General features: G+C 52.1%; 1 protein-coding gene across 4 annotated transcripts in view; it reads left to right on the top strand.

Annotated features, from left to right (window-relative positions):
- The first annotated feature begins 4,637 nt into the window (after window positions 1-4,637).
- Window positions 4,638-27,623, top strand: part of SERINC2 (serine incorporator 2) — a 26,139-nt gene continuing 3,153 nt past the window's right edge. The window contains exons 1-9 of one of the 4 annotated variants that reach the window (XM_011955462.1): window positions 4,638-4,931; window positions 5,465-5,515; window positions 18,990-19,151; window positions 20,304-20,494; window positions 20,951-21,030; window positions 21,396-21,533; window positions 22,289-22,458; window positions 24,625-24,715; window positions 25,046-25,187. In XM_011955462.1, coding sequence (XP_011810852.1) covers window positions 4,917-4,931; window positions 5,465-5,515; window positions 18,990-19,151; window positions 20,304-20,494; window positions 20,951-21,030; window positions 21,396-21,533; window positions 22,289-22,458; window positions 24,625-24,715; window positions 25,046-25,187 — 1,040 coding nt within the window. In that variant the 5' untranslated portion in view covers window positions 4,638-4,916. Of the gene's footprint in view, window positions 4,932-5,464; window positions 5,516-8,174; window positions 8,365-8,874; window positions 9,862-11,170; window positions 11,206-18,989; window positions 19,152-20,303; window positions 20,495-20,950; window positions 21,031-21,395; window positions 21,534-22,288; window positions 22,459-24,624; window positions 24,716-25,045; window positions 25,188-27,623 lie in introns of those variants that run through there. The other 3 variants (XM_011955466.1, XM_011955464.1, XM_011955463.1) reach the window with 3 other exon arrangements.

The raw sequence follows: 27,623 nt of genomic DNA, 5'->3' as shown, positions 1-27,623 counted from the left end.
TTTTTTTTTTTTTTTTGAGATGGAGTTTCACTCTTGTTGCCCAGGCTGGAGTGCAATGGTGAGACCTCAACTCACTGCAACCTCTGCTTCCCAGGTTCAAGCAATTCTCCTGCCTCAGCCTCCAGAGTACCTGGGATTACAGGCACGAGCCACCGCGCCCAGCCCATCTTGCTTTTTTCTTTAAATAACTCTCCATTCTGCTGTCTTCCCAGTCCCTGCAACTACCACTGTACTTTCTGTCTCTACAAATTAGAGTACTCTGGGTACCTTGTATAAGTGAAGTCATACAGTTTTTATCCTTTTGTGTCTGGCTTATTTACTTAGCATAACATCCTCAAAGTTCCGCCATGTTGCAGCATATGTCAGAATTTCCTGTCTTTTTAAGGCTGAATAGTATAGTATTGTACGTATATACATGAGATGGCTTTAGAGCTTTCTTCAACTTTGAGGTTGTAGGAGTCTCAATGCCAGGTCTCCGTTGTTCCTCAAGGTAGACTGCTGCCTGTAGGGCAAGTGGAGGTCCTGGCTTCAGACAGACTTTCCTTCCTGCTTATGTCACCAGAACCTTCCCTGAGTCCAGTGGTCCTGGGAGACCCTGGGGAGGGATCCTAGGAATGAAAGGCTTTGGCTAAGCGCCTGCTGCCTTCTCTCTGAGGCTTCAGCAGCTGGGTCAGGGTTGGGTGCTGAGCAAGGGAGGGGGTAGTTAATGATGGCCTGCCAGGGGCTTGGTTGTCCAAATGAAACGGGCCTTGCTCTGAGGCCTGGCCTGATTACAGGGAGCCCTGTGCTTGCCCTCCCCAGGGCCCAGGCCTGGCCTTGCAGCAGCCCCTGCATGCCCAGCTCTTCTGGAGCAGCTGCAGAGGTAGGCAGAGCTGAGGAATTTGGGATAGTAGCTGCCAAAATACACTGCCTTTGGGGTCTGGCACAAGAGATACAACTCATGGTGAAGTTGGTGAGTTCACGCTGGTTCTCATCTGACGGCTAACTAGTAGTAACAGTCACTGTTGCTTCAAGTTTTAATATGTTCACCGCATACCAAACACTGGGCATGAATTATCTCAGTTAATTGTCACACAGCTGTAGGAGGTTGGTATCGTTGCCCCCATTTTACAGATGAGCAAGCTGAGGCTTGGAGAGCCTTGCCTAGGTCTATGCAGTTGGTAAATGGCCCAACTGGAATTGGGCCCTGGTTATGTGCTGAAGGCTGGTTTTTTGTCCACTGCTTCTGTGATTTGGTGGGACATTCTTTGGCCAGCTTCTTAGTGGAGAGTGAGTGAAGGGCCAAGATCCACCTGCCTTCCCCACGTGGGCCAGGAGAGCTCCTCTTGTAGCTACTTAGGGATTCTGCTTCAAAACATTATTTGAAAGCCACTGTTAATAGTGCAACCTATTTATTTTAATTTATGTATCTTTTTTTGTGTGTGAGATAGGGTCTCACTCTGTTGCCCAGGCTGGAGTGCAGTGGTGTAATCTTGGCTCACTGCAACCTCTACTCCCTAGGCTCAAGTGATGCTCCCACTTCAGCCTCCTGAGTAGTCGAGACCACAGGTGTGTACCACCATGCCTGGCTATTTCTTTGTGTTTCTAATAGAGATGGGGGTCTTGCCATGTTGCCCAGTCTGGTCTCGAACTCCTGAGCTCAAGTGATCTGCCTACCTAGGCCTCCCAAAGTGCTGAGATTTCAGGTGTGAGACACTGCTCCTGGCCTCAACCCATTTATTTACAGATGGAGAAACTGAGGCCTAGAGAGGGGCAGGGGGCTATCTAGGGTCACTCTAACAGGGTTGGTGGCTGAGACAGGACCTACCCCTCAGCCACCTGCTGTTTCTGGTGCCCATCTGTCTTCCTGGATTTTGTATGTGACCTCCTCAGGCAGGAGGGCACTCTCGGGCCTCCCCTGCTGGGTCTGCTGGGCCTGGAGCCCATTCTGTAGGACGCCTGTAGGCCTTGGCTGGTGGAAAAATGACTGAAGGAGGGAGATGCAGAGATGGCAGGGAGTAGGGGCGGAGATTAGAACCCAGGCTGGATCTCAGGCTGGCTCTGGGCTGTCTTGCTGTGTGACCTGAGTGGCTGCATTATCTCCAGGCCTCCATTTCTCCATTTGTCCAATGACGGGGTATTGACTGCTTGGGCCCACAGGCACTGAGCAGGGGAGGATGAATGGTCTCGACAGGAGATATAAATGTATGGGGAGGAAGAAAGGAGTCACTGGGCCCAGGAGGGCTATGGACATCCTGCCTTTGCCCCACCCTCCTCCAGGAAACAGCCTCCCACACTCTCACTGCTGGCCGGAGGACGCCGCTTGGCCTGAGCGTGTCCAAGCCTCAGATGACAGAGTTCCTGGTCCCCTATGCTGCCCTGGGGCTAGTGGCTGCCCTTCTTCAGTCCTAAGACATCCTCCTCACCTCAGAGTGGTGCTGGCCCCAGTGGGGCTTGGAGGAGGCTGAGCTGTCTGTGTGGGCACTCACATGGGTGTCAGTCTGACCCACCCACGTGTGCTCACATCCCTGACATGTGCACATACATGCAAACCCATACACACATGCTACATAGCAGAGCTCACAGATGGAAAGAGCCAGGCCACTTCTTTTTTTTTTTTTTTGAGATGGAGTTTCGCTCTTGTTGCCCAGGCTAGAGTGCAATAGTCCGATCTCAGCTCACTGCAACCTCCACCCCCTGGGTTCAAGCTATTCTCCTGCCTCAGCCTCCCGAGTAGCTGGCATTACAGGCATGCGCCACCATGCCTGGCTAATTTTGTATTTTTTAGTAGAGGTGGGGTTTGTCCATGTTGGTCAGGCTGGTCTCGAACTCCCAACCTCAGGTGATCTGCCTGCCTTGGGCTCCCAAAGTGCTGGGATTACAGGCATGAGCCGCCACGCCTGGCCGAGCCAGACCACTTCTATCTTTTAAGTCTCCTGGTAATTTAAAAATGAAGAAATGCCTAAATAGGATGTTCACAATTATGGTATGTTTTTAACAAATTAATGTTTTTTTACACACACATGCACCCACACACATCCAATGCAATGCAATTGGGAGACTCACAAGATCATCACAAGAATTATAAAAAATGTGATTTCACATTGCTGTGTGGTTAGATGTAAGTTTCAAATGGCATGAAGAGCATTCTGTTTTTCCCATCTCATCCATGATTCTCCAGGGCTAGACATCCAGCCCACTTTGGGTGCACCTTGTATTATGAAAAGTGTCAAGCCTCCAGAAGGGTTGAAAGAATGGTACAGTGAGCACCCGTATACTCAGCACCTGGGGGCTACAATGAACATTTTGCAGTATCTGCTTTATCACATATCCATTCCCCTGTCCAACCCTCTATCCATCTCTCTGCACAGCCAGCCCTCTGCCTGTCCATCTACCTAGCCATCCATCCCTCTCGCCCTTCTTTCATTCCATCTCATTTTTGGATGCATTTTTGAGGCTTCTGAATGTGAGACCTGGGCCAAATGGCCCTCTCTTCTCTCCTTTGCAGTAACAGGCCCTGCCACACACATAGGCATACCCCTACCTCTACATGTAAACCCCACATGTGTACACACCACATATGACTTATCCATGTCCCCACATTTATACATGTACATTCCATGCATATATCCACATAACCACACACGCCCACCTGTGCACATATACCTAAACACCCCTGCTCCCCAACACACACACAGCTCACATGTGCTTTCACAGAAGACCCTGGACATCTGTAAGGAAAGCGTCTGGAGACCTTTGGGAATCCTCAGACCTGTGACTCTCGTGGAGCTGGTGCCAGGCCCTGGCTCTCTCCTCCACACATTTCTGGCAAGTGCTAGAGGCTCCCTTGAGCTACCTACCTCAGATGTCCTACCTTTTCCACTCTTACCCATTTTCTCTCTCAACCCCTAGTAGCTTCCCACGAAGGAAACGGATTCCTTCCAGAGTGTTACTGCACATGGGAAGCAAATCCCACAGACCATCCACTCCACACAGGCTGGGACTGTGTCTGCCCTATTCACACTGCATTCCCAGCTCCTGGCCCACTGTGGCCCTTTCTAAGTGTTGATTGGAAAAACGTCACCAGAGCAGCACAGAGGCACATATATTGGGCAGCCAAAGGGGTACTCCCACCCCACACAGTTACATCCATGCACACAGAACACCCTGTGTGTGTGTGTGTGCATGCTCAAGTTTGCATCACTGTGTGCCTGCAGGTGTGTGAACACACATCGTGTCTGCCTGTCTCCATACTTTCCAGATAGAGTCCCTGCCAGGACCTGGGTCCTTTCACAAGATCACCTAAGACCACGGGGGGCTCATCTGCTGGCATGTGAGATCCAGATGTGGCCCCATGACCGCTCAGGACTCCTGGCTTGGCCCTGAACATCTGGGCAGCAGGGGTTTAGAGCACCAGCTTTGGAATTCCATTCTCCTGAGAAAACCTGGGTTCCACCCTGGCTCGGCACATGATCACTGTGCATGTTCCCCATATGATTTATGTACAAGTTACCTAACTGCTTGGAGCATCAGTTTCCTTATTTGCTAAATGGGGGCAATAGTTCCTACCTTAAATGCATCTTAAAGGCGATAATCCCAGCAGAGTGCCTGGCATGTTGTAAGCTCTTAAAAATGCATGCTGTGAATATGATTATTGTTACTTTAGCCTTTGCTCCGAAATCCCATGCACACTTTGTGAGGAAGGACAGCCTTGGTTGGGGGGTGTTTATGGGGAGAGCAAAGTGGATGGTGCCTACGTGAATACCTCTCCCCAGATGCTCCCCCAATCCCAAGCTCTCATTATCCTATATGCATATTCATAAGGGATGGCCTCAGCCCTGCTCTGTAAATGGGTCAGAAGCAGGAAATAGAGGCCAGTACAGACAGTGAAGCCCAAGGGATAGGAGGCCTCAAAGCCGGCACACATCTGAGTCCTCATGGATGGGAGGATGGTAAGAGGGGATGGGGTGAGAATGAATTGGGAGCACTGGGGCCGGGGCAGGAGTTCGTTCCTATGTTGCAGATTAAAAAACTCAGGCCCAGTGAGATCAGATTAGGGAACCTTGGGGTGGGTGGTCCAAGAAGTCAGAGCCTGCTTCCTTTGGGAACTGGAGTTGAGCGTCTGTCTGGGCTGGGTGATGGGCACAGGGCAATGGACCAAATGACCCCTACATGTTTATTTCAAGGGACATGGTTTACACGGCATTGGGTGGAGAAGCTGAATCCTGAATTCCAACCCTCCAGTGAGGCTCAGAGTGGTTGGGTGATTTGCCAGTATCACATAGCTGCTGACTGTGACCGTGCTTTTGGGGGTGCAAGAGACAGAGCTATTCTGGCCCCATGCAGGAGGTTCAAAGCTGGGAGTAAAGGCTGATGGGCTGGCCAGGACACCAAGAAATGAAGCTCTTTATCTATGTCCTCATTTCATCTCCTCAGTAGTCCCCTGAGATAGCTGGGGCAAAAAAACCATATCTTTATTTTCCAGATGAGAAGCATGAGGCTGAGAGAGGAGGAGTCACCGGGACCCAGCCACACAGTGAGTTATGCCCTCCATGCCGGGCATGTGAGAGCCCAGCTGGCCTTGGTCTTGGGCAGGCGGGAGGCCAGGACAGTGGCAGCACATTACCTTGCTCTGGAAAATTTTAGCCTGAAGCCAGAGTGGCTGTCCCTTTACACATACAGTCACCTTAATCCCTCGTTCCTTGCAGATAACTGCTTATTTCTGAGAATGCTTTCTCAGATGCTCACGCTTGCTCGATGAGGTTAAACAGAGCAACCCTCCCTAGTTGAGGGAAAAAGATGGACGGACACCCCTTGTGGGATGAAGTGGCCCCCCAAGGATGGCATAGGGCATGGTCATCTGTGGCAGAACAAGAATCCCAGGGGTCGTTCCTCTTGGTCTTGGGTGCTTTCTACTGTTCTAGGTCATGGATAGGGAGGGGTTGTGGGATGAAAAATTCAGCTCTTGGAGCAGAAGTGTCTAAGGGAGCTGACCCTGGGATGGGAGTATGTGAGGAGGGCTCACTTGAGACTGCTTGGTGGCATTTCAGTCTAAAGGATTTCCGTGCAGAAGATGACTGTGTAGGGCTGTTTTTGGATCAGACTGTCAGTCACAGCAGAAGGAGGAAAGTGGACTTAAGGTAAAAGGTCAGACATTCATCCAGCAAGCGTTCACTGCCAGGCCCTGTACTGTGCTCTGGGTAGGAGAGGGGATGGCCAGAGAGCAGACCGTTGTTGGGTGGCTCACAGTCTCCTGAAGGCCTTCGGTTAGGGAAGCACTGAAATATTACTGGACAGAAAAATAGGAAGACTAGATATTGTCACCTCTACTTTTTCAAGGGAAGCAGTAGGACATCAGGGTGAAAGCCAGGCCAGGTGGCCTTCCAGCTGTGCTTCTTCTGAGCCGTGTGACCTTCAGCAACAGTGACAACCACCACTGTGATCACGGTCAATGTTTATTCAATGCTTGGTTTACATTTAGCATGTCACTGCTTCTTTGTTCCTCGGTTTTCTCATCTGTAAACTGGAGTGGGTGGGGAATTAATCAACTTCTCAGGGCTGTTGTGGGGCTCAAATGGTACCATGGGGAAAGTTGAGCATGTGCTCAGGTTGTTTGTGAGGCCATAAGGGAGGCCCATATTGTTTGGAAGCTTGGGGGAATCAGGAGAATGTACATTCCTAATGGAGCCAGGTAGTGGGTTGGGGGGGTGATGGTGGTGGCTCTCTTCACTGAGAGGTATGGCATGTGAGCAAGCTTCAAAGGGGAGAAAGAGGGATAAGGAGAAGGATCTTCAAGAGGAGGGCATCTGCCAAGTGCAGTGCCTCACATCTGTAGTACCAGCAATTTGGGAGGCCAAGGCAGGAGGATTGCTTAAGCCCAGGAGTTTGAGACCAGCCTGGGCAATGTAAGGAGACCTCACCTCTACAAAAAATTTTAAAAAAATTAGCTGATCATGGTAGTACACATTGCTGGTCCCAGCTATTTGGGAGGCTGAGGTGGGAGGATCACTTGGGTCCAGGAGGTTGAAGCTGCAGTGAGCCATGATTGGGCCACTGTATTCCAGTCTGGGTGACAGAGTGAGACCCTGTCTCAAAAAAAAAAAAAAAAAAGAGGAGGGCATTGTGTGGGCAAAAGTGCGGAGGAGGGAAAGTGTAGGGTGTGTTTGTGGAACAGTCCTGGTGCAATTAATGGCTAAGTTTGGCGTCCAGTGAATCACCCAAGGATGCAGTCAACCAATTCTTTGGCCCTGGGGCCAGCTTTGAGGCACAGAGACTTCTTTCCCTAGCATTGTCTTGTCCAGAGGTGGCAGAGGACAGGGCTAAGGGTGAAGGGAGAGTAATTACAGAGCCCTACTTCTGGGTCTCTCACACCTACCCCTGGAGAGTCATCTGCCAGGAATGTGGCCGCCCCTCCTGGCCTTCTGACCTCCTTAGCTAGGGACCAGAATTTGGGCATCCCTAGGGAGTGATAAGCCACCAAGCAGGGGTGGCTGTAGGGAGTGTGTAGCTCCCGGCAGGCTGTTGGGAGTCAGTGGAGTTTAAAGAGCAGATGGAGAGAAGGGAGGATGGGTTTAGAGTGAGAGGTTGGGGTCTTAGAAGAAGCGGTAGGTGGGCATGGTGGCATGCACCTGTAGTCCCAGCTACTCAGGAGCCTGAGGCAGGAGGATCACTTGAGCCCAGGTGCTATGATTGTACCACTGCACTCCAGCCTGGGTGACAGAGCAAGACCCTGTCTCTTAAAAAAGAAGAAGAAGAAAACAGTGACGATGGGGGCTTACATTTGTCAAGCACCTACCATGTGTTGTAACCATCCTATGAGGTGTGTATCTTCACTTTACAGACCGGGAAACTGAGGCTCAGAGAGGTGCAGTGACTTGCCGAAGTTTCTTTTTCCAGTCATTCAGCATTCAACCTCAGCACTTATTTATTGAGCAGAGGCTCTGCAGCAAGCACTGAGGAGTCAGCGGTGACCACCTCTTGGCTTCTGTCCCCAAGGGTGACAGTGGCCTGAGGTCACACGGGCTCAAACCGAGGTCGCTTTGCGAATGCTCGCTTTGGAGCAGGATGCGAGCTCAGGCCAAGGTTGGGTCAGGTTGCGCGGCTCGCGTGGCCGCAGGAATCCCCGACTGCCCCCTTTCTCTAGGGTCCGTCCTCCCGGGCACCTGCCCCAGGTGAGTCTGGGGAGGCCCCGAGCGCCGCCGGAAAGCGTCGAGCGGCTTCGGTAGCTGGGGCGGGGCCGGGGCGGGGCCGGGACCGGGGAGGGGCCTGGCCCGGCATCCAGATCCCGAAGTCCGCGCCCCGCGCCTAGCGCTGGGCGCCCGGAGCCCGGAGCCCGGAGCCGCCGCCATGGGGGCCTGCCTGGGAGCCTGCTCCCTGCTCAGCTGCGTGAGTCCCAACCCCGGCGCCCGCCCGCGCGCGCCGCCCGTTCCTGCTGCGGGCCCTCACTTTCTTCTGTTCTGCTTCGAGTAGTTTCTTCTTTCTCCTTCCTGCAAACTTGTCTTTCTGGGCCGGTGCCCCGCCTGCTCGCCCTCCGGACCCTCACTCGGCACCCCGATCCCGCTGCCCCCGTCCCTCTGCTCAGTCCCGACCGGCAGGCGCCGGGCAGCTGCGGTCCCGGCTCGGGTTTCCGCGGGCGGGAGGGGAGTGCCCTCGGCGGCGCCCTCCTGGGACCTGGAGAGATTGAATCTGGAGCCCGGGGTCTGGGCAGCTCTGTGGGCCCTCGTCGCCCCACTTGGGGCGGTCCTCGGGGTGACTTCTGTCCCCGTCCCCGACCCCCTGGTTCTGTGTGTGGGTCGGCTGGGCCCCGTCCCTCCTGGCGAGTGCCCTGCCCTGCCCCTCTGGCCGCCTGCCAGTCAGTCTGTTCCTGTCGCTCGGGCTCCGCCTGTCCGTTCGTATTTGTCTGGTTCGTGTCTCTGTCCGTCGTTCCTCCGACTGTCTTTGTCCGTCTGCTGTCTTCTGTCCGTCTGTCCGTCTGTCCGTCCGTCCCTCAGTCTCTGCGGTCCCGTCCGCCGTCCTGAGTCTGGCTCGCGCTGCCTCCCAGGCACTTCCCCAGCTCGCCGCGGACCCTCTGGGCCCCAGCGCGGAGACTGGGATGGGAGGGGAGGGAGCCCCGGACTTTCTTATATGCCCTGGAGTGAGGAGGGTGCGGGTCGTCACGGACCACCGGGCGGAACTCTGGGTTGGGACAGCAGGAATCGAGGGAGGTTCGGGTGTGCGCGGGGAGTGCCCGGTCGCGGGTTCGGGACCTGGGGGGAGGCCAGCCTCTGTTCTGTGGCTGCAGCCACAGAGGGGAGGGGCTCCAGCAAGACCCCGGCTGGGAGGCCCGTTCTCCCTTCCCTTTCCCCAGCCCCCTCCTTCCCTCTTCCCCTCATTAAATCTGAGGTTCATTCAGGCAGCCCCCTCCCCCTCTGGCCCCACACAAAGAGGCCCTGAGAGGGAGAAGGGGCTCCAGCGGCTGCTGAATCTCAGGACTCGCTTTCCTTTGTCCCTGACGTGTGTGTGTGTGTGTGTGTGTGTGTGTGTGTGTGTGTGTGTGAGAGAGAGAGAGAGAGAGAGAGAAAGAGAGAGAGAGAGGAGGGGATGTAGGGGAGAGCTGGGGGTCTAGATATTTACTTCACAGCCATTTTCTGAGAATGAGATCAGCATAGACAGGACAGAGAGGCAAAAAGAGAGCCTCTTGCCTCACTAGGTCTCCATTTTTCGTGTGTGTGTGTGTGCGTGCGTGCATGTGCGTGTGCAGGAGGAGGAATCAAGCTGGTGCCTGAAATCCCTCCCATCCCAAAGAATTCAAGGTTTGGACCAGGTCTCTGCCCACAAAGGTTTGCTTCCTGGTGAGGGAGGCAGAGCTTCCACAGTGGACCTGATTTCCATCTGTTGCTCCCAGCAGGCTGTTGGGAGTCAGTGGAGTTTGAAGAACAGATGGAGAGAAGGGAGGATGGGTTTAGAGTGAGAGGCTGGGGTCTTAGAAGAAGCAGTAGGTGGGCATGGTGGCATGCACCCTGTAGTCCTAGCTACTCGGGAGCCTGAGGCAGGAGGATCACTTGAGCCCAGGAGATGGAGGATGCAGTGAGCTATGATTGCACCTGGTGAGGCACAGGCCCTGCTGGGCTGGGCTGGCGGTGGAGATGTTGAGGGACAGCCTGCCAGCCCTGTGTGCCTTGGTCACCCCATCTGGCCGTTGACAGTAACAGGACCTTTCTCACAATGCTGTTAGGAGATGAGGCACAGCTCCTGGCACATCGTAAGTGCTCCCTGTGGGAATTATTGCTAACATCAAGGAAAGGTGGGTGGAGAATTCCATTTGGAGACAATGCAAAGCCAAGTGCTGGTCTCTGAGTCACAGCATTCTACAATGCTGAGAGCAGACAGGCTGGCTCAAACCATCTGTTTACAGATGAGAAGGCTGCGGCCCAGAGAAGTTAGCTGACTTGCCGAAGGTTGCACAGGGAAAGGATGGAGAACTGCACAGTTAGGATCAACATCTGATTCCTGGTCCAGGCTTCTGCCCACACCTTCCTTCCCTTCCCCACATCCTGGCTGCCTGAGGCACGGGGTTGGTCCAGGGAAGAATTGGGAGGTAATTTAGTGAGTAATATCAGCAAGGGACCTGGCCCTCCCTTCAGTGCCATCCCCTGGGGGTTCTGGCCTCCGTCATTTACTGAGGTTCTGGCTTCTGACATTTACTGAGCCAGGTACTCTTCCGAGCCCCTCACCATACCATCTCACTGGCTCTCCCCACCTCCTCCACCCTATGAAATCGTTAGCCCATTTTACAGATAACTATCCCAATACTCGTGGCATGGAGCTGCCCAGCAGTGGCCTAGGCCCCACACTGTAGTGAGCAGTATGTGTGTGTGTGTGTGTGTGTGTGTATGTATATATATATCTCCTTCCATTTAATCCTCACAACAACCCCACTGGGGCAGTTAATATTGTTCCCGTTTCACAGATGAGGAAACTGGCTCAGAGAGTGAAGGTGACTTCTTCACAGCCACACAGCATTAAGTGGCGCAGTTGGGCACTACTGGACACCAGAACCATCCTGTTGCAGTGAAGACTTGCTGCACAGGAGTGAAGTTCTATGTGGCATTTCTGGGCAGCTTTAGGAGGGGTTTTTTTTGCATGCATGGGTCAGTGGGGAAGACATTTGTACCCTCCCAGGTGTGACTCATCTTCTGATTGTGCTTCTCAGCATTGGAACTGGGCTGAAGGTGAACTGGGCTGAAGGTGGGTCCTGCTTTGGATGGGGAGGTAAGATGGGTCCACAGGGGATGGGGCCACCAGGCAAGCCAGCACATGATGACTTGGCCAGTCTGCAAAGAGGGTCTTGTACATCCTAGGGAGTGTGAAAGGCCTTTGGGTCAGACCACTGGACTCGGATTCTAGCTTTGCCTCTTCGCATCTCTGTGACTGTGGCCAGTCACTTTGCCCATCCGCCTGTCTGTAAAGTGGAGAGAACAATGGTGTCTGCCCCTTAGCCTGTTGTGAGGATTAAATGGGACTGAGGTTAGTACAGCTGCATATTTAGCACCAAGCTGGTGTGCAGTGGCCAGTCCATAAACACCCCACAGTGGTACATGGCTCAAGACCACATGCGAGGTAGTGCTGAAGGCAGTGACACCCAGGGCTGCCTAACTGTACAGCCTGGGCTCTGAGCCACTGTACTCTCCTGCCCCAGGAGATCATTTTATAGACGAGGAAACTAAGTCCCACGGAGGGGAGGAGAGACTTGCTTGAGGTCAGACTACAAGTTGTGGCAGAGCCAGCATTAGGACCTGCATTCTTGGCACTGCATGGGGGAAGTAAGTGTACCTTGGGACATTTCCGGCTGACCTCTTTTCTGCTGTGTTTTGACTAGCCCTGGGGCGGCCCAGCCAGTTATGGAGTTGTTCATGAAAGCGGCAAGGTGCATGCTTGCTGGGGCCAGTTTTGCATTTTTTAAATTGTGACAAAATATATGTTTAAAAATTTACTCTTTTAACCTTTTATTTTAGTCTTCAAGGAGTTTGTGTGTTATTTTATTTTATTTTACTTTATTTTTTTGAGATGAAGTCTTGCTCTGTTGTCCAGACTGGAGTGCAGTGGCATCATTCCAGCTCACTGCAACCTCTGCCTCCAGGTTCAAGTGATTCTCCTGCCTCAGCCTCCCGAGTAGCTGGGATTACAGGCATGCGCCACCATGCCCAGCTAACTTTTGTGTTTTTAATAGAGATGGGGTTTCACCATGTTGGCCAGGCTGGTCTCGAACTCCTGACCTCAAGTTATCCACCGGCCTTGGCCTCCCAAAGTGCTGGGATTACAGGCATGAGCCACCACACCTGGCTTGTAATTTATTTTAGAAGACATGTATATTAAAATGGAGATCTAATAAATACAACCCTAATAAAAATTAATCCCGAATGAATGGCATTGTCAGAAGGAGTAGTGCCAGCACACAGTAGGCACACAGTAACTCCAGGACATCTTCTTACTGTCATCCCTCATCTGGATTACTGACAACAGCCCCTGACTCTCCTCCCTTCCCCCAAAAGTACCACATACCACCCCCTGGCCTTTTTGTGGTCAAAGTGAGATTTCTAAAATGCAAATCTGCTGCCATTCCTCTTCTTTCGCAATCATTCCCTGTTGCTTTCAGGGTGAAGTCCAGACTCCCTGGCATGGCATGCAGGGACATTGGCCACCACTTTCATGACCTGTGCAGGTTTTCTCACCCTTTCAGCTGCCCTGAAAATACAGTGTCCCTGTAGCTCTGCACGTGTCATTCTCTTTGCTGGGAATACCCTTTCCCCTCTTCCTGCTCTTCTTTGAAAACTCCCTGCCCCCTCCCTTAACAAAAGTTGAGGTAAAAGATGCATAACGTAAAATGTACCATTTTAACAATTTTTAAGTGTAGCGTTAAGTACACTGACACTGTTTTGCAACCATCAGCACCATCCTTCTACAGAACTTTTTCATATTCCCAGACTGAAACTCCCACTAAACAGTAACTCCGCAGCCCCTCGTAACCACCAATTCACTGCTTTTCTCTATGAGTTTGGCTACTCTCTCCATCTAAGTGGAGTCATACAATATTTGTTCTTTGATGTCTGGCTTATTTCACTTAGCATAATGCCCTGAGGGTTTATCCATGTTATAGCATGTGTCTAAATTTCATTCCCTTTTTTTTTTTCCTTTGGAGACGGAGTCCTGCTCTGTCGCCCAGGCTGGAGTGCAGTGGTGCAATCTCAGCTCACTGCAACTTCCACCTCCCGGGTTCAGGCAATTCTCTTGCCTCAGCTTCCCGAGTAGCTGGGACTACAGGCATGCACCACCATGCCTGGCTAATTTTTTTGTATTTTTAGTAGAGATAGGGTTTCACCATGTTGGCCAGGCTGCTCTCAAACTCCTGACCTCAGGTGATCCACCTGCCTTGGCCTCCCGAAGTGCTGGGATTACAGGCGTGAGCCTTCACGGCCAGCCTCATTCTTTTTTAAGAACAAATAATATTCCTTTGTATGGGTATGGATATACCACATTTTGTTTATCCATTCATCTCATCCACCAATGGACATTTAGCTTGTTTTCACCTTGTGGCTACTGTGAATAATTCTGCTATGGGTGTGTAAATATGTGAGTCCCTGCTTCATTTCTTTTGGATATATATCCAGAAGTGGAGGGCCACTTTGTTTTATATTTTATTTTATTTTATTTTATTTTTTGAGACAAACTCTTGCTCTGTCACCCAGGCTGGAGTTCAATGGCGTGATTCAGCTCACTGCAACTTCTGCCTCCTAGGTTCAAGCAAGTCTCCTGCCTCAACCTCCTGAGTAGCTGGGATTACAAGTGCCTGTCACCATGCCTGGGTAATTTTTATGTTTTTAGTAGAGATAAGGTTTCACCATGTTGGCGGGATGGTCTCAAGCTCCTGACCTCAAGTAATCTGCCCATGTTGGCTTTTCAAAGTGCTGGGATTACAGGCATGAACCACTATGCCCAGACGGTCAGTTTGTTTTAAATAGAAAAATTCAAAACTGTCATCCAGCCCTCAGCTGCCTCCTCTACCCACCCAGCACCCCATGAGTGGTTCTAAGAACTTCTGTCCCTGACTCTAAGGACAACCAGGAGACAATGTGAATGACTCAGTGACAGACTGTTCACATAATGCTAAACCACTCACGGCTCCAGAGCTACCTGCCTTGCCTTGGGAGGTAGTGAGCTCCTTGTCATTGGCAGTGTGCAAGCAGCAGAGCATGGCCAGATGCTTTCTGTGTAGTTCTTCATTGGAAAGAGAATGGATTTGTTGAATGCCAAGGAACCTTGCAGCTGTAAGACTGTAAGGCCCGGGGCTTCTTAAATTCTGAGTTCTCCATTCTGAGAACCTGGGCTGGTGCTAAGATTCAGCCACTGTAAGTGTTCTGGGGCTTTTCCGTTGCTGCCCTTGAGCGCATCTGCCGGAAGAGGGGAGTGGCTATAATCATAGTGTGGGAACAGTTTTCCAGTCTGCCTTCCTTGCACACTGCATCACAAGCATTATTCCATGTTGCTCTGTAGCCAGGGACTTCATCTTTCTGGCTCTGTAGCATTCCATGGAGTGAAAGGGCCACAGCTGTCCCCAGGTGTTAGACATTTAGGTTATTTGTAGTTTCTTGAGACTCCAATAGGCTCACAAAACCTAAAACTTATTTAAGTTTTTTCTTTATATAAAATCTTATTTGTAAATTTAACTTAATTGAAGTATTATTTATATACAATTAATTATATACAATTTATATACATTTAATTTACCTACGTATTTGCCCCATTCAGCAGAGAAGTCTGTTTTATGGAGTACCATGGTGTATTGATGGGTGTTTTGTTATTTTCAATTTTCCCCTAATGGCCAGGCATGGTAGCTCATGCCTATAATCCGAGCACTTTGGAAGGCCAAGGTGGGAGGATCCCTTGAGCCCAGGAGTTCAAGACCAGCCTAGTCAACATGAGAAAACCCTGTCTCTACCAAAAAATAAAAAAATTAGCCGGGTGTGGTGGTGCATGTCTGTGGTCCCAGCTGCTTGGGAGGCTGAGGTTGGAGGATATATATCCAGAAGTGGAGGGCCACTTGGGAGCCCAGGAGGTTGAGGCTTCAGTGAGCTGAGATCACACCACTGCACTCCAGCCTGGGTGACAGAGCCAGACCCTTTCTTAAAACAAAAACCAAGAAACCAAAAACAAAAATTAGCTGGGCATGGTGGCTGATGCCTGTGGTCCCAGCTACTCGGGAGGCTGAGGTGGGAGGATTGCTTGAGCCCCAGAGGTGGAGGTTGCAGTGAACTGAGATGGCACCACTACACTCTAGTCTGGGCGACAGAACGAGACCCTGCCTCAAAAACAATTTTTTCCCCTATTATTTTCCTATTATGATCAGTGCCACAATGAATTTCCGTGTGTTTGTGTATATGTGCACACATCTACCCTTACTCCCATGGTCTGGCATTTTTGTAGGAAGAGATTTAAATATATATAAAATGACATTTTGGTCAAATGGAAGAGGTTCTTGTAGGAACCGTTCCGGGGTGGAGTGAATGCACCAAGGTGGATGGACATTTCCAAGGATGCTCCGGAAGCAGTGTGTGTTTTTCTCTTTGACCTGGTCTCTCTGACTGCTGATCAGGCCCTTGGAAATCCTGAGGTTTCAGGCATCAGGAACACCTGGAGTTTTGATCTTTAAGAACCAGAGCGAACTGAAAGGCCAAGCTCTCTGAAAGCGGAACAGCTTTCTTGTGTCTTAGATGTCTCAAATTGAAATTAAATGGTAACAAACCAGTCAGGACCTGACGGGGCACCCAGGCACCTGGCTCCTGAGATCAGTACCCACTGGCCTCCCTTGGTTTTCTGGTCTTGGGGTTTTTTTTGTGTGTGTGTTGCTTTTTTGTTTTTTCATCACTGGAATGTATTTAAATTAAATGAGATGACCATCAGTGAATTAGCAAGCTGGGAACTAGCATAGTCCTATGGGCAGGGCCTGGCTGAGGGCAGCTCCTCAGCCTACTTGCTGTGTGACCTTGGTCATGCCACCTATCTGTCTCAGTTTTCTCATTTGAAAATGGGAAGTTAACCACACAATTCATAGCATCAGTGAAGCTTAATGTAGATAAAGTGCTTATCAGAGAGCCTGAGACTGAGTAACCCTCTGTAAATGGCAGCTGTCACTAATACTACTTGAATCTCAGTGCTAGTATCAACTTGCCGTGTGGCCTCTGGTAAGTCTCTTAGCCCCTCTGGTCTCAATTTCCACATCTGTAAAATGGGACTAATAACCCGCCCTATCTGATAACCAGAATGTTCTTTATAGCAGGGGTCCCCAACCCCTGGCCCATGGACCACTATCTATCCATGGCCTGTTCAGAACTGGGCCACACAGCAGGAAGTGAACAGCAGGTGAACGAGCATTACTGCCTGAGCTCTGCCTCCTGTCAGATCAGTGGCAGCTTTAGATTCTCATAGGAGTGCGAACCCTATTGTGAACTGTGCATTCTAGGGATCTAAATTGCGTGCTCCTTATGAGAATTTAATGCCTGATGATCAGAGGTGGAACAATATCATCTCAAAACCATATCTGCCCCCTGCCAGCACCCCTGCTGCCATCTGTGGAAAAGTGTCTTCCCTGAAACTGGTTCCTGGTGCCAGAAAGGTTTGGGACCACTGCTTTATGGCTATAAAACATTTTTTAGGCGTTTCTTATCCTCTCACCCACCAAAAACACCCATGGATAGGAGGCAGGTCTTGGGGTGGCAGCTGCAAGATGTAACCAGAAGTTGCTGGACAGGTAGATTGTTTTGATTTAGACCACGAGGAATAGTTTCATTTCCAAAGCATTTTGTTTAGCATCTGTGTGAGCGAGAGATAGGCTAGCAGCATTTCTAGTCTAGGGGAGAGGAGGAGGGGAGGCAGATAACCCCCAGCAGGGCATGCTGTGTGCCTTGTGACCAGTCCAGAAAGAAGGGTGGAGGTCTGTGAGGAGCAAGGGGCCCCTGCCAGCCTGCTCTCTTCAAAGCTCATCTTTCAATTCCTGACTCTTGGCTCCAGCCCCTCAAGTGGGTGCCCACTGCTCTTAGGATGAAAACCAGGGTCCTGTTCCTGACTGCTGGTGCCTATGTGGTCTGGCCTTGCCAGCCTGTCTGATCTCATACTCACTGCTGACTGTCTGCACACCAAGCTTTGGCCACAAGGGCCTTCTTTCTATTCCTCAAATGTCCAGCCCCTACCCACCCCAAAGCCACCTGTCTGGAACTTTCTTTCCTCCCTTTGGTCTGGCAGTGTCTCCTCATCCCTCTGCTCTCAGCTTATTATTTTATTTTAAAATATTTCTTTTTAAAAGGCCAGGTGCAGTGGCTCACGCCTGTAATCCTAGCACTTTGGGAGGCTGAGTGGGCAGATTGCTTGAGCCCAGGAGTTTGAGACTGGTCTGGGCAACGTGGTGAGACTCCATCTCTACAAAAAATACAAAAACTAACCAAGCATGGTGGTGTGTGCTTGTAGTCCCAGTTACTCGGGAGGCTGAGGTGCGAGGATGGCTTCAGCCCAGGAGGCAGAGGTTGTAGTGAGCTGAGATTGTACCACTGCACTCCGGCCTGGGTGACAGGGCAAGACCCTATCTCAAACAACAACAACAACAAAACAAAAGCAAACAAGAAAAATCTTCTTTTTAAAAGATCTGGTCTTGCTAGACTGCCCAGGCTATTCTCCAACTCCTGGGCTCAAGCGATCCTCCTGCCTTGGCCTCTCAAAATGCTGGGATTACAGGTGTGAGCCACTGTGCCTGGCCTGCTCTCAGCTTAAAAGTCACTTCTTCAAGGAGGGCTTCCCTGACATGCCACCCTCAATCAAACCTAGGCCGCGTTAGCACTCTTCTGGCAGTGGGCACACATCCTTCTTAGCACTTGTCACGATGTGAGTCATGATTTGTTTAGTGTTTTTCCTGCTTGTGTAGGCTCCAGGAGGGTGGGGCTTATGTCTCTTGCTCTCTAGGCTCTTAAGTCCCTGAGTGAGGAGCAGGGGCTGTTTAGGGGAAAATAAAGTTTATCAGAGGTATCTGGATGTGGGGCTTGTTTCCTCAAAGGCTGGGCTGTGGACTGGGCTCCCAGGAGGGAGAGTCTCCTTTTCAGGTGTGACATAGTGTGGCATCACCAGCCCCTGAATGATTTCAGCCAGCCCAGGGGAAGGGCTGACTGCAACTGGGTCAAAGGACCCTGGAGAGGGAAAGGGTTAGACCGCCACCTGCTGTCTAGTGCTGGTATAGCCTCAGAGCCGAAAATCATTCCGTTCATCCAGCTGATGTTTATTATGCACTTCCTGCTGTCTGAGGTCTTAACATGTGACTGGCACCATGCCAAACACTTCATATTCCTTCAACAGATAGCCTGTAAGCTCCTGCTGTGTGACAGGCACTGTTCCAATTTCTAGGAATATCACAATGAACAAAACACAAAAATTCCTGCCCTGCTGGAAAGTGGAGGCTGACAAAACATAAAGCCTCGCTGACGGCAGGAAGTCCTGAGGGTGGGGGAAATTAAGTGGGGAAGGGGAAGGGGAACCGAAGGGGGCTACAATATGGAATTTCCATTTCATTCTCACAACTGCTTTGTGAGGAGTACATACCACTATGTTACGGAAGAGGACACTGAGGTACAGAGAGGTTGAGTGACTTGTATAAGGTCACAAAGGTAATCGGTGATGGCTGGCCTTGTGATTTTTTTTTTTTAAACCACTCTCCCTCCGTAACAAACAGTGTGACCTCAGCTGGCGCTCTCTCTCTCAAGCCACAGTATCACTTGAGATAGACCCAGGTTTGAGTCTGGGTTCTGTGGTTAATGGCTGTGTAGCCCTATATGACCCAGCTTCCCTCTCGGACCTGAAGTTCAGTGGGCTGGTGTCTGGGGAATGGTGTGCTCCTGCCTAGCGCAGCACAGATCCGCTGACCTCTGGGCAGGTGGTGGGAGGTGTACACTTGGGCGGTGAAGAGGAGAGGGGAGAGTGACAGTGCTGTCTTGCAGGCGTCCTGCCTCTGCGGTTCTGCCCCCTGCATCCTGTGCAGCTGCTGCCCTGCCAGTCGCAACTCCACCGTGAGCCGCCTCATCTTCACGTTCTTCCTCTTCCTGGGGGTGCTGGTGTCCATCATTATGCTGAGCCCAGGCGTGGAGAGTCAGCTCTACAAGGTGAGTGCCGCAGGGGTGGCAGGGCGGCCTCCAGTGAGGGGCCTCAGTGGCTCCAGGATAGAGGGTCCAGGCTTGGGGTCACAGCTCATCCAGAAGAGGAGGCAGGGTGTTTGGGTGCACTGATGATCTGAGGTTGGAAGTGAGGGGAGGAGGGCTTGAGTCTCTTGTGGGGATTCTTCTTTCTCTTAGGCCACAGTCTCCTTGGAAAGTCTTATTAATCATTATTGGCCCCCTGGACACTGGCCTAATGGATGCTTTTCTCCCGCTTAGTGCTCAAGCCCAGGTTGGGGCTCCTAACTGTTCCCTTCATCTTAGTGTTTTACAGCCAAGCACAGACCCAGGGGGACGTGAGCATCACCGTGCGTGCCTTATACACATTTTAATTTATATAAAGATGAGAATCCCTGGGGAGTTTGTAGAAATGCAGGTTCTCAGACCCCACCTTGAGGCTCTATTCCATGGGAGAGAGGCCTCAGAATCTCTGTTTTCCCAAGCATCTCAGGTGGTTCTGATGTAGGTGGTGGGTGGAGAACACTTTGGGAACCCCTGCTTTACTGATTGATTGATTGATTGATTGAGATGGAGTCTCGTTCTGTCACCCAGGCTGGAGTGCGGTGGCGCGATCTCACTGGAAGCTCCACCTCCTGGGTTGACACCATTCTCCTGCCTCAGCCTCCTAAGTAGCTGGGACTATAGGTGCCCGCCACCAGGCCCGGCTAATTTTTGTTTTTTTTTTTAATTTTTAGTAGAGATGGGCTTTCACCGTGTGAGCCAGGATGGTCTCGATCTCCTGACCTCGTGATCTGCCCACCTCGGCTTCCCAAAGTGCTGGGGTTACAGGCGTGAGCCACCACGCCCGGCGGGAACCCCTGCTTTAGACAGCGCAATAGTTACTGAGGCTATGGGAAATAAACATTAACGATGTAATTGGGGAGCTGCCTCCCAGGGCTTCAGCCCCAGAGAGGGCTAGGAATGGAGGTGGAGGCAGTGGAGAGAGAGGTGGGGGGCTCCCCTCCCTGCCTGGTCCAGTCCCTGCTGGGGAGAGCCTCTTTCCTGGCCAGCCTTGGCCAGCCTTAGGCTTTGGTTTATAAAGGGAGCTGCCAGGGTTCTGTGTGGGGTGGGGCCTTGACGCTGCTCTGTCTGTCTCCACAGCTGCCCTGGGTGTGTGAGGAGGGGGCTGGGATCCCCACTGTCCTACAGGGCCACATCGACTGTGGCTCCCTGCTTGGCTACCGCGCTGTCTACCGCATGTGCTTCGCCACAGCGGCCTTCTTCTTCTTTTTCACCCTGCTCATGCTCTGCGTGAGCAGCAGCCGGGACCCCCGGGCTGCCATCCAGAATGGGTGAGAGAGGGGTCCCTGTCTGCACCCCGGGACCTTCCCCCAGTGCCTTGCCTGCTCCTCTGCCTGTTCAGAGATCTGCAGACCCCACCCTTAGAGTCAGGAGCCACGGGAGGACACAGCATGCAGAACAACTCTGAGTTATATCCATTTCTCAGATGAAGAGTAAGGCTCAGAAAGGGTGGCAGCAAGCCTCAGGCCCCGCAGCACTTCAGTGACACAGCGGGGGCTGGACCTGGGTGACCACCCTCACCGCTGCTTGGTCCTTCCTCCTGCCCTTTAGGGTTTTTTCCAGGGCCAGGAGAGACTTCCTGTGCCCATCAGACCATCAGACAGCCTACCCTCACCCCTCCCAGCACCTGCTTTTTGTGGGAGGGGGCTCTGGGGCCAGGCCCAGTCTGGCTTCCAGTTTCCCAGCCTGCACTCAGCTTCCTTGTCCATCCCCGACCCTTTCCATAGGTTTTGGTTCTTTAAGTTCCTGATCCTGGTGGGCCTCACCGTGGGTGCCTTCTACATCCCTGATGGCTCCTTCTCCAACAGTAGGCGGGCTTGGCAGGAGGCATGGGGGGCTCTGGGGAGGGAGGCGGGGCGGCAGGTTGGAGGAATGTGGCGGGACTGCTCTTTGCTGGGACACACGGACCCCAGGCTGCTGGCTGGGTCCTTACTCCCCACCCGTGAGACAGCACTGTGGTGCTTGGCCACAGGGCCTTTGTGCAACCCAGGGGTAGGGGGAGCTGCCTTGCCTTGACCCATATCCTGCCCTCTGTGCATAGCTAGGGGCTCCCTGAGGGCAGGGACTCTGTTCTTCTCAGTGTCCCCAATGTAGGGCGTAGCAGAAACGCTTGTTGAATGAGTAGATGTGAGAGAGGGACTCTCCTCGCCTCACTCGCCTCTCCCCACCCAGTCTGGTTCTACTTTGGCGTCGTGGGCTCCTTCCTCTTCATCCTCATCCAGCTGGTGCTGCTCATCGACTTTGCACACTCCTGGAACCAGCGGTGGCTGGGCAAGGCCGAGGAGTGCGACTCCCGCGCCTGGTACGCAGGTCAGTGCTGCCACCCTGCCTCTGTGCGGGGACTCGAGCCTGAATAGGGCTGGGGCCGCCTGAGAAATCGAGGATCTCTGAAGCTAGATAAAACTGGGGGGCATCCCGAGCAGCCACTGCCTTAGGGCAAGATTCTAATTGTCTCAGGCAGATGGGGGGAGCAGCTGATCCTGGGTGACTTCTGGGGGATCCGAGGAGAGCCGACCTGGAGAGGCCTTGGAGGGGTCTTGTTTGGGGGTTCCTGCAGGGTGGGCCGTGCACAGCCAGCAGCGTGTGAAGCCCTTTTGGTAGTGCCCAGGCTGAACTTCAAGTGACACCTGGTCCCTGAAACCCCAGTAGCAGGGTGAGTCCCTGGTTCTCTTTCAGTTCTGAACACAACGAGGAGAAAGGCTCACCTGGGTGCTGTTTGGTTTCCACACCTCCCTAAACTTGCCGGTCTCTCTTGGACAGGGAGGGCAGGTCAACAGCAGACAGCCCTGTACCTCGTTCATCGTTCAGTTTTTGCAAGACTGTTTTGAGTTCATTGTATTTATTGTTACAATTCCCTTATTACAAGGTAGCAAGTGAACCATGTTAGCTCAGGGTGGGGCAATGACTCACAAAGGTGTTGGTGAAAGGCAGTGACGTCATTCTTCAGATGGGGAAACCGAGAGCTGGAGGGGGGAGAGCTGCCAACAAGGCCCCTTGAAGGAGTGGGGGTCCTTATTCCTCCTGCCCCACCCCACGCCTACCCTCTCACTACTACTCTGGCCCAGGCCTCCTCTTCTTCACTCTCCTCTTCTACTTGCTGTCGATCGCGGCCGTGGCGCTGATGTTCATCTACTACACTGAGCCCAGCGGCTGCCACGAGGGCAAGGTCTTCATCAGTCTCAACCTCACCTTCTGTGTCTGCGTGTCCATTGCTGCTGTCCTGCCCAAGGTCCAGGTGAGCCTGCCTGTCCCTCCCCGGCTTGAGGCCCAGCCCCTTGGTGGGTGGGACTTCTTGTAGGAACCTGGGTCCTGGGGCTAGGGCTGTCATCACAGAGGCTCGGCCTGAGTGTGTGGGCTCCCAGGTCAGCCTCCCCAGGTTACAGGCAGGCTCTCATGGCTTCATGCTGGGTGTCTTTAGGAGGTGCCCTAACCTCTCTCTGCCTCTGAAATATAAAATGCAGATAATAAGACCTACTGTTGGAGTTATTCTCAGGATTGAGATCCTATTTGTAAACACTCCATGCCTGGCCTGTAGATTTCCCTCAGACATTAGCTATTATTGTAGTTATTATTGTTGTCATTTTTGTTTTTATGCAAATCAGTAGAACATTACGGGGAGTCCCTAGGTGATGATTCTTAGACACCTCTGGAAGTAGTGTAGGAAGGTGCAATTTCACATTTCCAATCCAAGACCATCTGGAATAATGGGCAGGAGCTCCCAGAGGAACTGTGTGTTCTTCAGAAAGTACCACTGGAGCCCCTTATGAGTCCAGTGGTGCTTTGCGATTTGAGATCTCAGCACACCAGCAGCTTCAGGGGGCTTAGGTAGTCTTCGGGGGTCTTTAGCAGAAAGGCTGGGAACCTCCCTTCTGGTCAGAGTCTCATTTCCCAGTAAGAAAAGTTGAAGCCCAGAGAAGGTAATGTCTGTGTCCCAGGTCACACAGCAATCAGTATTTATCCAGCAAATACCTCTTGAGCACTTCCTGTGTACCAGGCCCTCTTCTAGGTATTGGGGATATGGCTGTGAGGAAGGGAAGGAGCAATAATGATGATAGCCAGTAGTTAGTGGCCTCGGACATGTTATTTGATCTTCACACCATCCTCATCCTCACTTTACAGGTGAGGAAACGAAGGCTTAGAGAAGAGGCCTAGCCAAGGTCACATGGGGAACTGGGATTTGAACCCAGGCAGACTGGCTCCAGAGTCTGTGCTCTGGTTTTCTTTTTTCTTTTTCTTTTCTTTCTTTCTTTGTTTTTTTGAGACAGGGTCTGGCTCTGTTGCCCAGGCTGGAGTGCAGTGGTGTAATCTTGGCTCACTGCAACCTCTGCCTCCCAGGTTCAAGCAATTCTCGTGCTTCAGCCTCCCAAGTAACCAGTGATCTGTCCACCTCGGCCTCCCAAAGTGCTGGGATTACAGGCATGAGCCACCACACCCGGCCTAAAATTTTTTTTGTTTTTGGTTTTTTGAGACAGAATCTTGCCTGTCACTTAGGCTGGAGTTCAGTGGTGTGATCTTGGCTCACTGCAACCAACCTCAGCCTCCCAGGTTCAAGTGGTTCTCATGCCTCAGCCTCCTGAGTAACTTGGATTACAGGTGCCCGCCACCAAACCCAGCTAATTTTTGTATTTTTAGTAGAGACAGGGTCTTGCCATGTTGACCAGGCTGGTCTTGAACTTCTGAACTTCTGGTTTCAAACAATCTGCCCACCTCAGCCTCCCAAAGCGCTGGGATTACAGGCATGAGCCGCCATGCCCAGCTGCCTGTGCTCTTAATCACAGAGTTTAGGTCCATGTTTTTAAGTGCATGTGTGGTGAGGGGTGGGGAAGGACAGGCAACAGGGGACTAGGCCCAATGAGGTGATTTTGGGTAATATGTGCGACGTGGAACATGAGAGAGGGTGTGGGCTGAAAGGTAGGTGGCTGGCAGGTACAGGGCTGCTCTAGTCAGAGTTCCTAGGACTCCATGGGAGTCCTGTCTGAATACTGAAGAGGGGCTGCCTGTGCGGAGATGCTGGGGAGGAATATGTCAGAGGGAGGGCACAGCGAGGGCAAAGGCCCTGCAGTGGGAGAGGCTGGGCAGGCTCTCCAGACAGAGAGCAGGGAGGAGCCGGGCAGCGGGCCAGGCAGAGATGAAGGAATTCAGAGTGTGATGAGATGGGTTTTCAGCAGGGGAGGAGGGCGGGTAATCTGAGGGGTGTTAAGAGGAAGAAGAATTAGGACTCAGCCTTTGGTTAGTGAGGTGGGTGGTAGGTGGCCTGGCTGGTGTTTTCCCTAAGTGGGGTGTGGTGGGGTATCCTAGGTGGGTGGGAGTTTCTGAGGTCCCTTGGCTGGTGTGAGTGGGCCGGGTGGGATGGGGTGTCTCTGGTCCGGCAGGGATCTTACCAGTGAACGACTCTTGCCAGGACGCCCAGCCCAACTCGGGTCTGCTGCAGGCCTCAGTCATCACCCTCTATACCATGTTTGTCACCTGGTCAGCCCTATCCAGTGTCCCTGGTGAGTATGGGCCCAGGCTCAAGGAGGCCTGGCCTCGTTCCTGGGTCAGCATCGGCCTGCTGTGGGGCTGGGGACCCTCACAAGTGACAGGGACATCCCTGCTCCAGCCCATTCTGAGACTCAGTCCTCCCATGAGATAGATGGGAGGGCCTGTCTGTTCCTGAGTTGTCTCTCTGCTCTTGTGACTGCTGAGCGCTCTGTTGCTGGGAGTGGGGTGGTTGGCTGTGCATCTGTCTGTCTATTGGGGCAGCTCTCTAGCCATCCTCAGGGCCACTGGGCTACCTAGGCCTGGCCTGCATGGGCTGAGGGTGATTGTGCTCCCATCCCCAGAACAGAAATGCAACCCCCACTTGCCAACCCAGCTGGGCAATGAGACGGTCATGGCAGGCCCCGAGGGCTATGAGACCCAGTGGTGGGATGCCCCGAGCATTGTGGGCCTCATCATCTTCCTCCTGTGCACCCTCTTCATCAGGTATGGCCAGGTCTGAATTCTGGGGAAGGATCATGATTGGGGGCCCCGAGCCAGAGTGAGGGGAGGGCATGGAGCCAGGATACCAAGCTGGAAGGTGCTCTTCGCATTCAGTGTGTCCCACTCTTGCATTGTGCGGGAGGAGAAACTGAGTCCCTCAGAGGGCATGGCATGAATGGGCAACAGAGTCGTGCATGACCTTGCCTCCTGGCTTATGGCCCTTTCCTGCATACTGGGCCAGTTCAGTTGGGTACAGACAGCTGTGGGGTCAGGGAAGGAGTATGGACTGGGGTCGGTGGGTCCAGGGACTGTTTCTCACCTGCTGTGTGGCTTGGGGTAAGTGGCTTAACCTTTCTGAGCTCCTGTTTCCTTCTCAGTAAGAAGAGAATGACAACCTCCATTGTAGTGGATGTGGCTGTGACCCCACATGCTCCCGTGAGACAAGGCAGCTCATGCTGAAGGTCACATAGTGGCTATTTTCAAAGGGCTTAACATCTTAGTAGGTGTTTATCCGTGTGGACTCTGCAGCCAGACTGCCTGCATTTGAGCCTGGCATTGCCACTTACTGGCTATGTGATCCTGGGCAAGTCACTTAACCTCTCTAGCCTCAATTTCCTTGTCTGTAAAATAGAGATAAAAATAGTACCTCCCTCGTTGGATTGTTGAAGGGCTGTAGATGAATCAGTATGTGTAAAACACATATAAAGGGGCCAGGCATGGTAGCTCACACCTGTAATCCCAGCACTTTGGGAGGCCAAAGTGGGAGGATCTCTTGGGCCCAGGAGGTTGAGACCAGCCTGGGCAACATAGTGAGACCCTGTCTTTTTTTAAAAAATTAACAAAACAAAACAAAAACACTTAGAAAGGAACTTGGCAAGTAGTAAGTTATTTGTAATCCAAATACTTTGCCAGGCTGAAGCAGGAGGATTGCTTGGGCCAGGAGTTTAAGGCCAGCCTAGGTAACATAGTGTCTCTAGAAAAAAAAAGTTTTGTAATTAGTCAGGCATGGTGGTGTGCACCTTGTAGTTCCAGTGACTAAAGAGGCTGAGGTGGGAGGATTGCTTGAGCCTAGGAGCTTGCCAGGTTAAGCGTTGCATATTATTGTGAACATTTGCACAACTAGGTATCCGTGGGTGGCTGTTCTTATGAGTCACTAGATCATAAGATTAGGTTTAATTATTGTTTACACTGCATCTGGCAGACCCTGAGTTTGCTTCCCTGTGACCCTGCATTTCTCCAGGTGCCACTTTCCATCTGCCCTTAACTCTAGAGGGAATCTTAGCTCTGCTCCCCTGATCTTCCCCCATCCATCCATCCCAGTTCCAACAGCAGCCCTGCCTCCAGGCCCCTGGGCTAGATCATTTTAAGACTCTTTCACATTTTGTTCTGTTTTGGCCTTTTTCAAAACATTTTCTCTAAGTCAGTTCTGTACAGTTCATAAACATCTGTCTTCTTTGTCACATTTGATTCCTTTTCAAGCTGGAAAGGCTTGAATTACCTCTGTGTCCTCTCCTCTCCTTTTCCCTCTCCTCCCCTCCCCTCCCCACTCCTCTCCCTTTTCTTTTTTGGGACAGGGTCTTCCTGTCACCCAGGCTGAGTGCAATGGCACGATCACAGCTCACTGTCCCCTCAAACTCCTGGGCTCAAGTGATCCTCCCACCTCAGCCTCCTGAGTTGCTGAGACTACAGGTGCATACCACCATGCCTGGCTACTTAAAAAACTGGTGTTTTTTTTTTTTTCTTTTGTAGAGACACTATGTTGCCCAGGATGGCCTTGAACTCCTGGCCCAAGCAATCCTCCTACCTCAGCCTACCAAAGTGTTTGGATTACAGGAGTGGACCACTCCTGGCCTGATTACCTTCATTTTACAGATAGGGAAACTGAGACCTGGGGAGGAGACCATGAGCACACGGTGGCCGGTGGCTGAGGAGCTTGGAAATCTTTCCCTGCCCCTGGTTCTTTGTCCCTTCCCCTCTCTGACCTGGCACAGCTGTTTTTCCTGCCGCTTCCACACCCACAGCTCCCTGGCACATGCACTGCTGAGAGCCCAGGGGTGCAGGTCTGTTCTTAGCATGGTTCTTAAAGCACAGGCAGCAAAGAAGCATATGTAACCCATGAGGACCAGGACCACCCAATCTGGGCTCCCATGCATGAGATATCCATATGGTATTTGGTAGATAGGGTGGATAGGGTGGATAGGGTGGGTAGGGTGGTTAGGGTGTGTAGGGTGGATAGGGGGGATAGGGTAGATAGGGCGTTTAGGTTGGGTAGGGTGGATAGGGTGTGTAGAATAGGTAGGGTGGATAGGGTGGGTAGGGTGGATAGGGTGTGTAGAGTAGGTAGGGTGGATAGGGTGGGTAGGGTGGATAGGGTATGTAGGGTAGGTAGGGTGGATAGGGTGGGTAGGATGGTTAGGGTGGGTAGGGTGGGTAGGGTGG

This window comes from Colobus angolensis, unplaced genomic scaffold (assembly GCF_000951035.1).
Source record: "Colobus angolensis palliatus isolate OR3802 unplaced genomic scaffold, Cang.pa_1.0 Scaffold4, whole genome shotgun sequence".
NCBI lineage: Eukaryota > Metazoa > Chordata > Mammalia > Primates > Cercopithecidae > Colobus > Colobus angolensis.
Note: the sequence above shows the minus strand (reverse complement) of the source record. Positions and strands in the feature narration are given on the sequence as shown.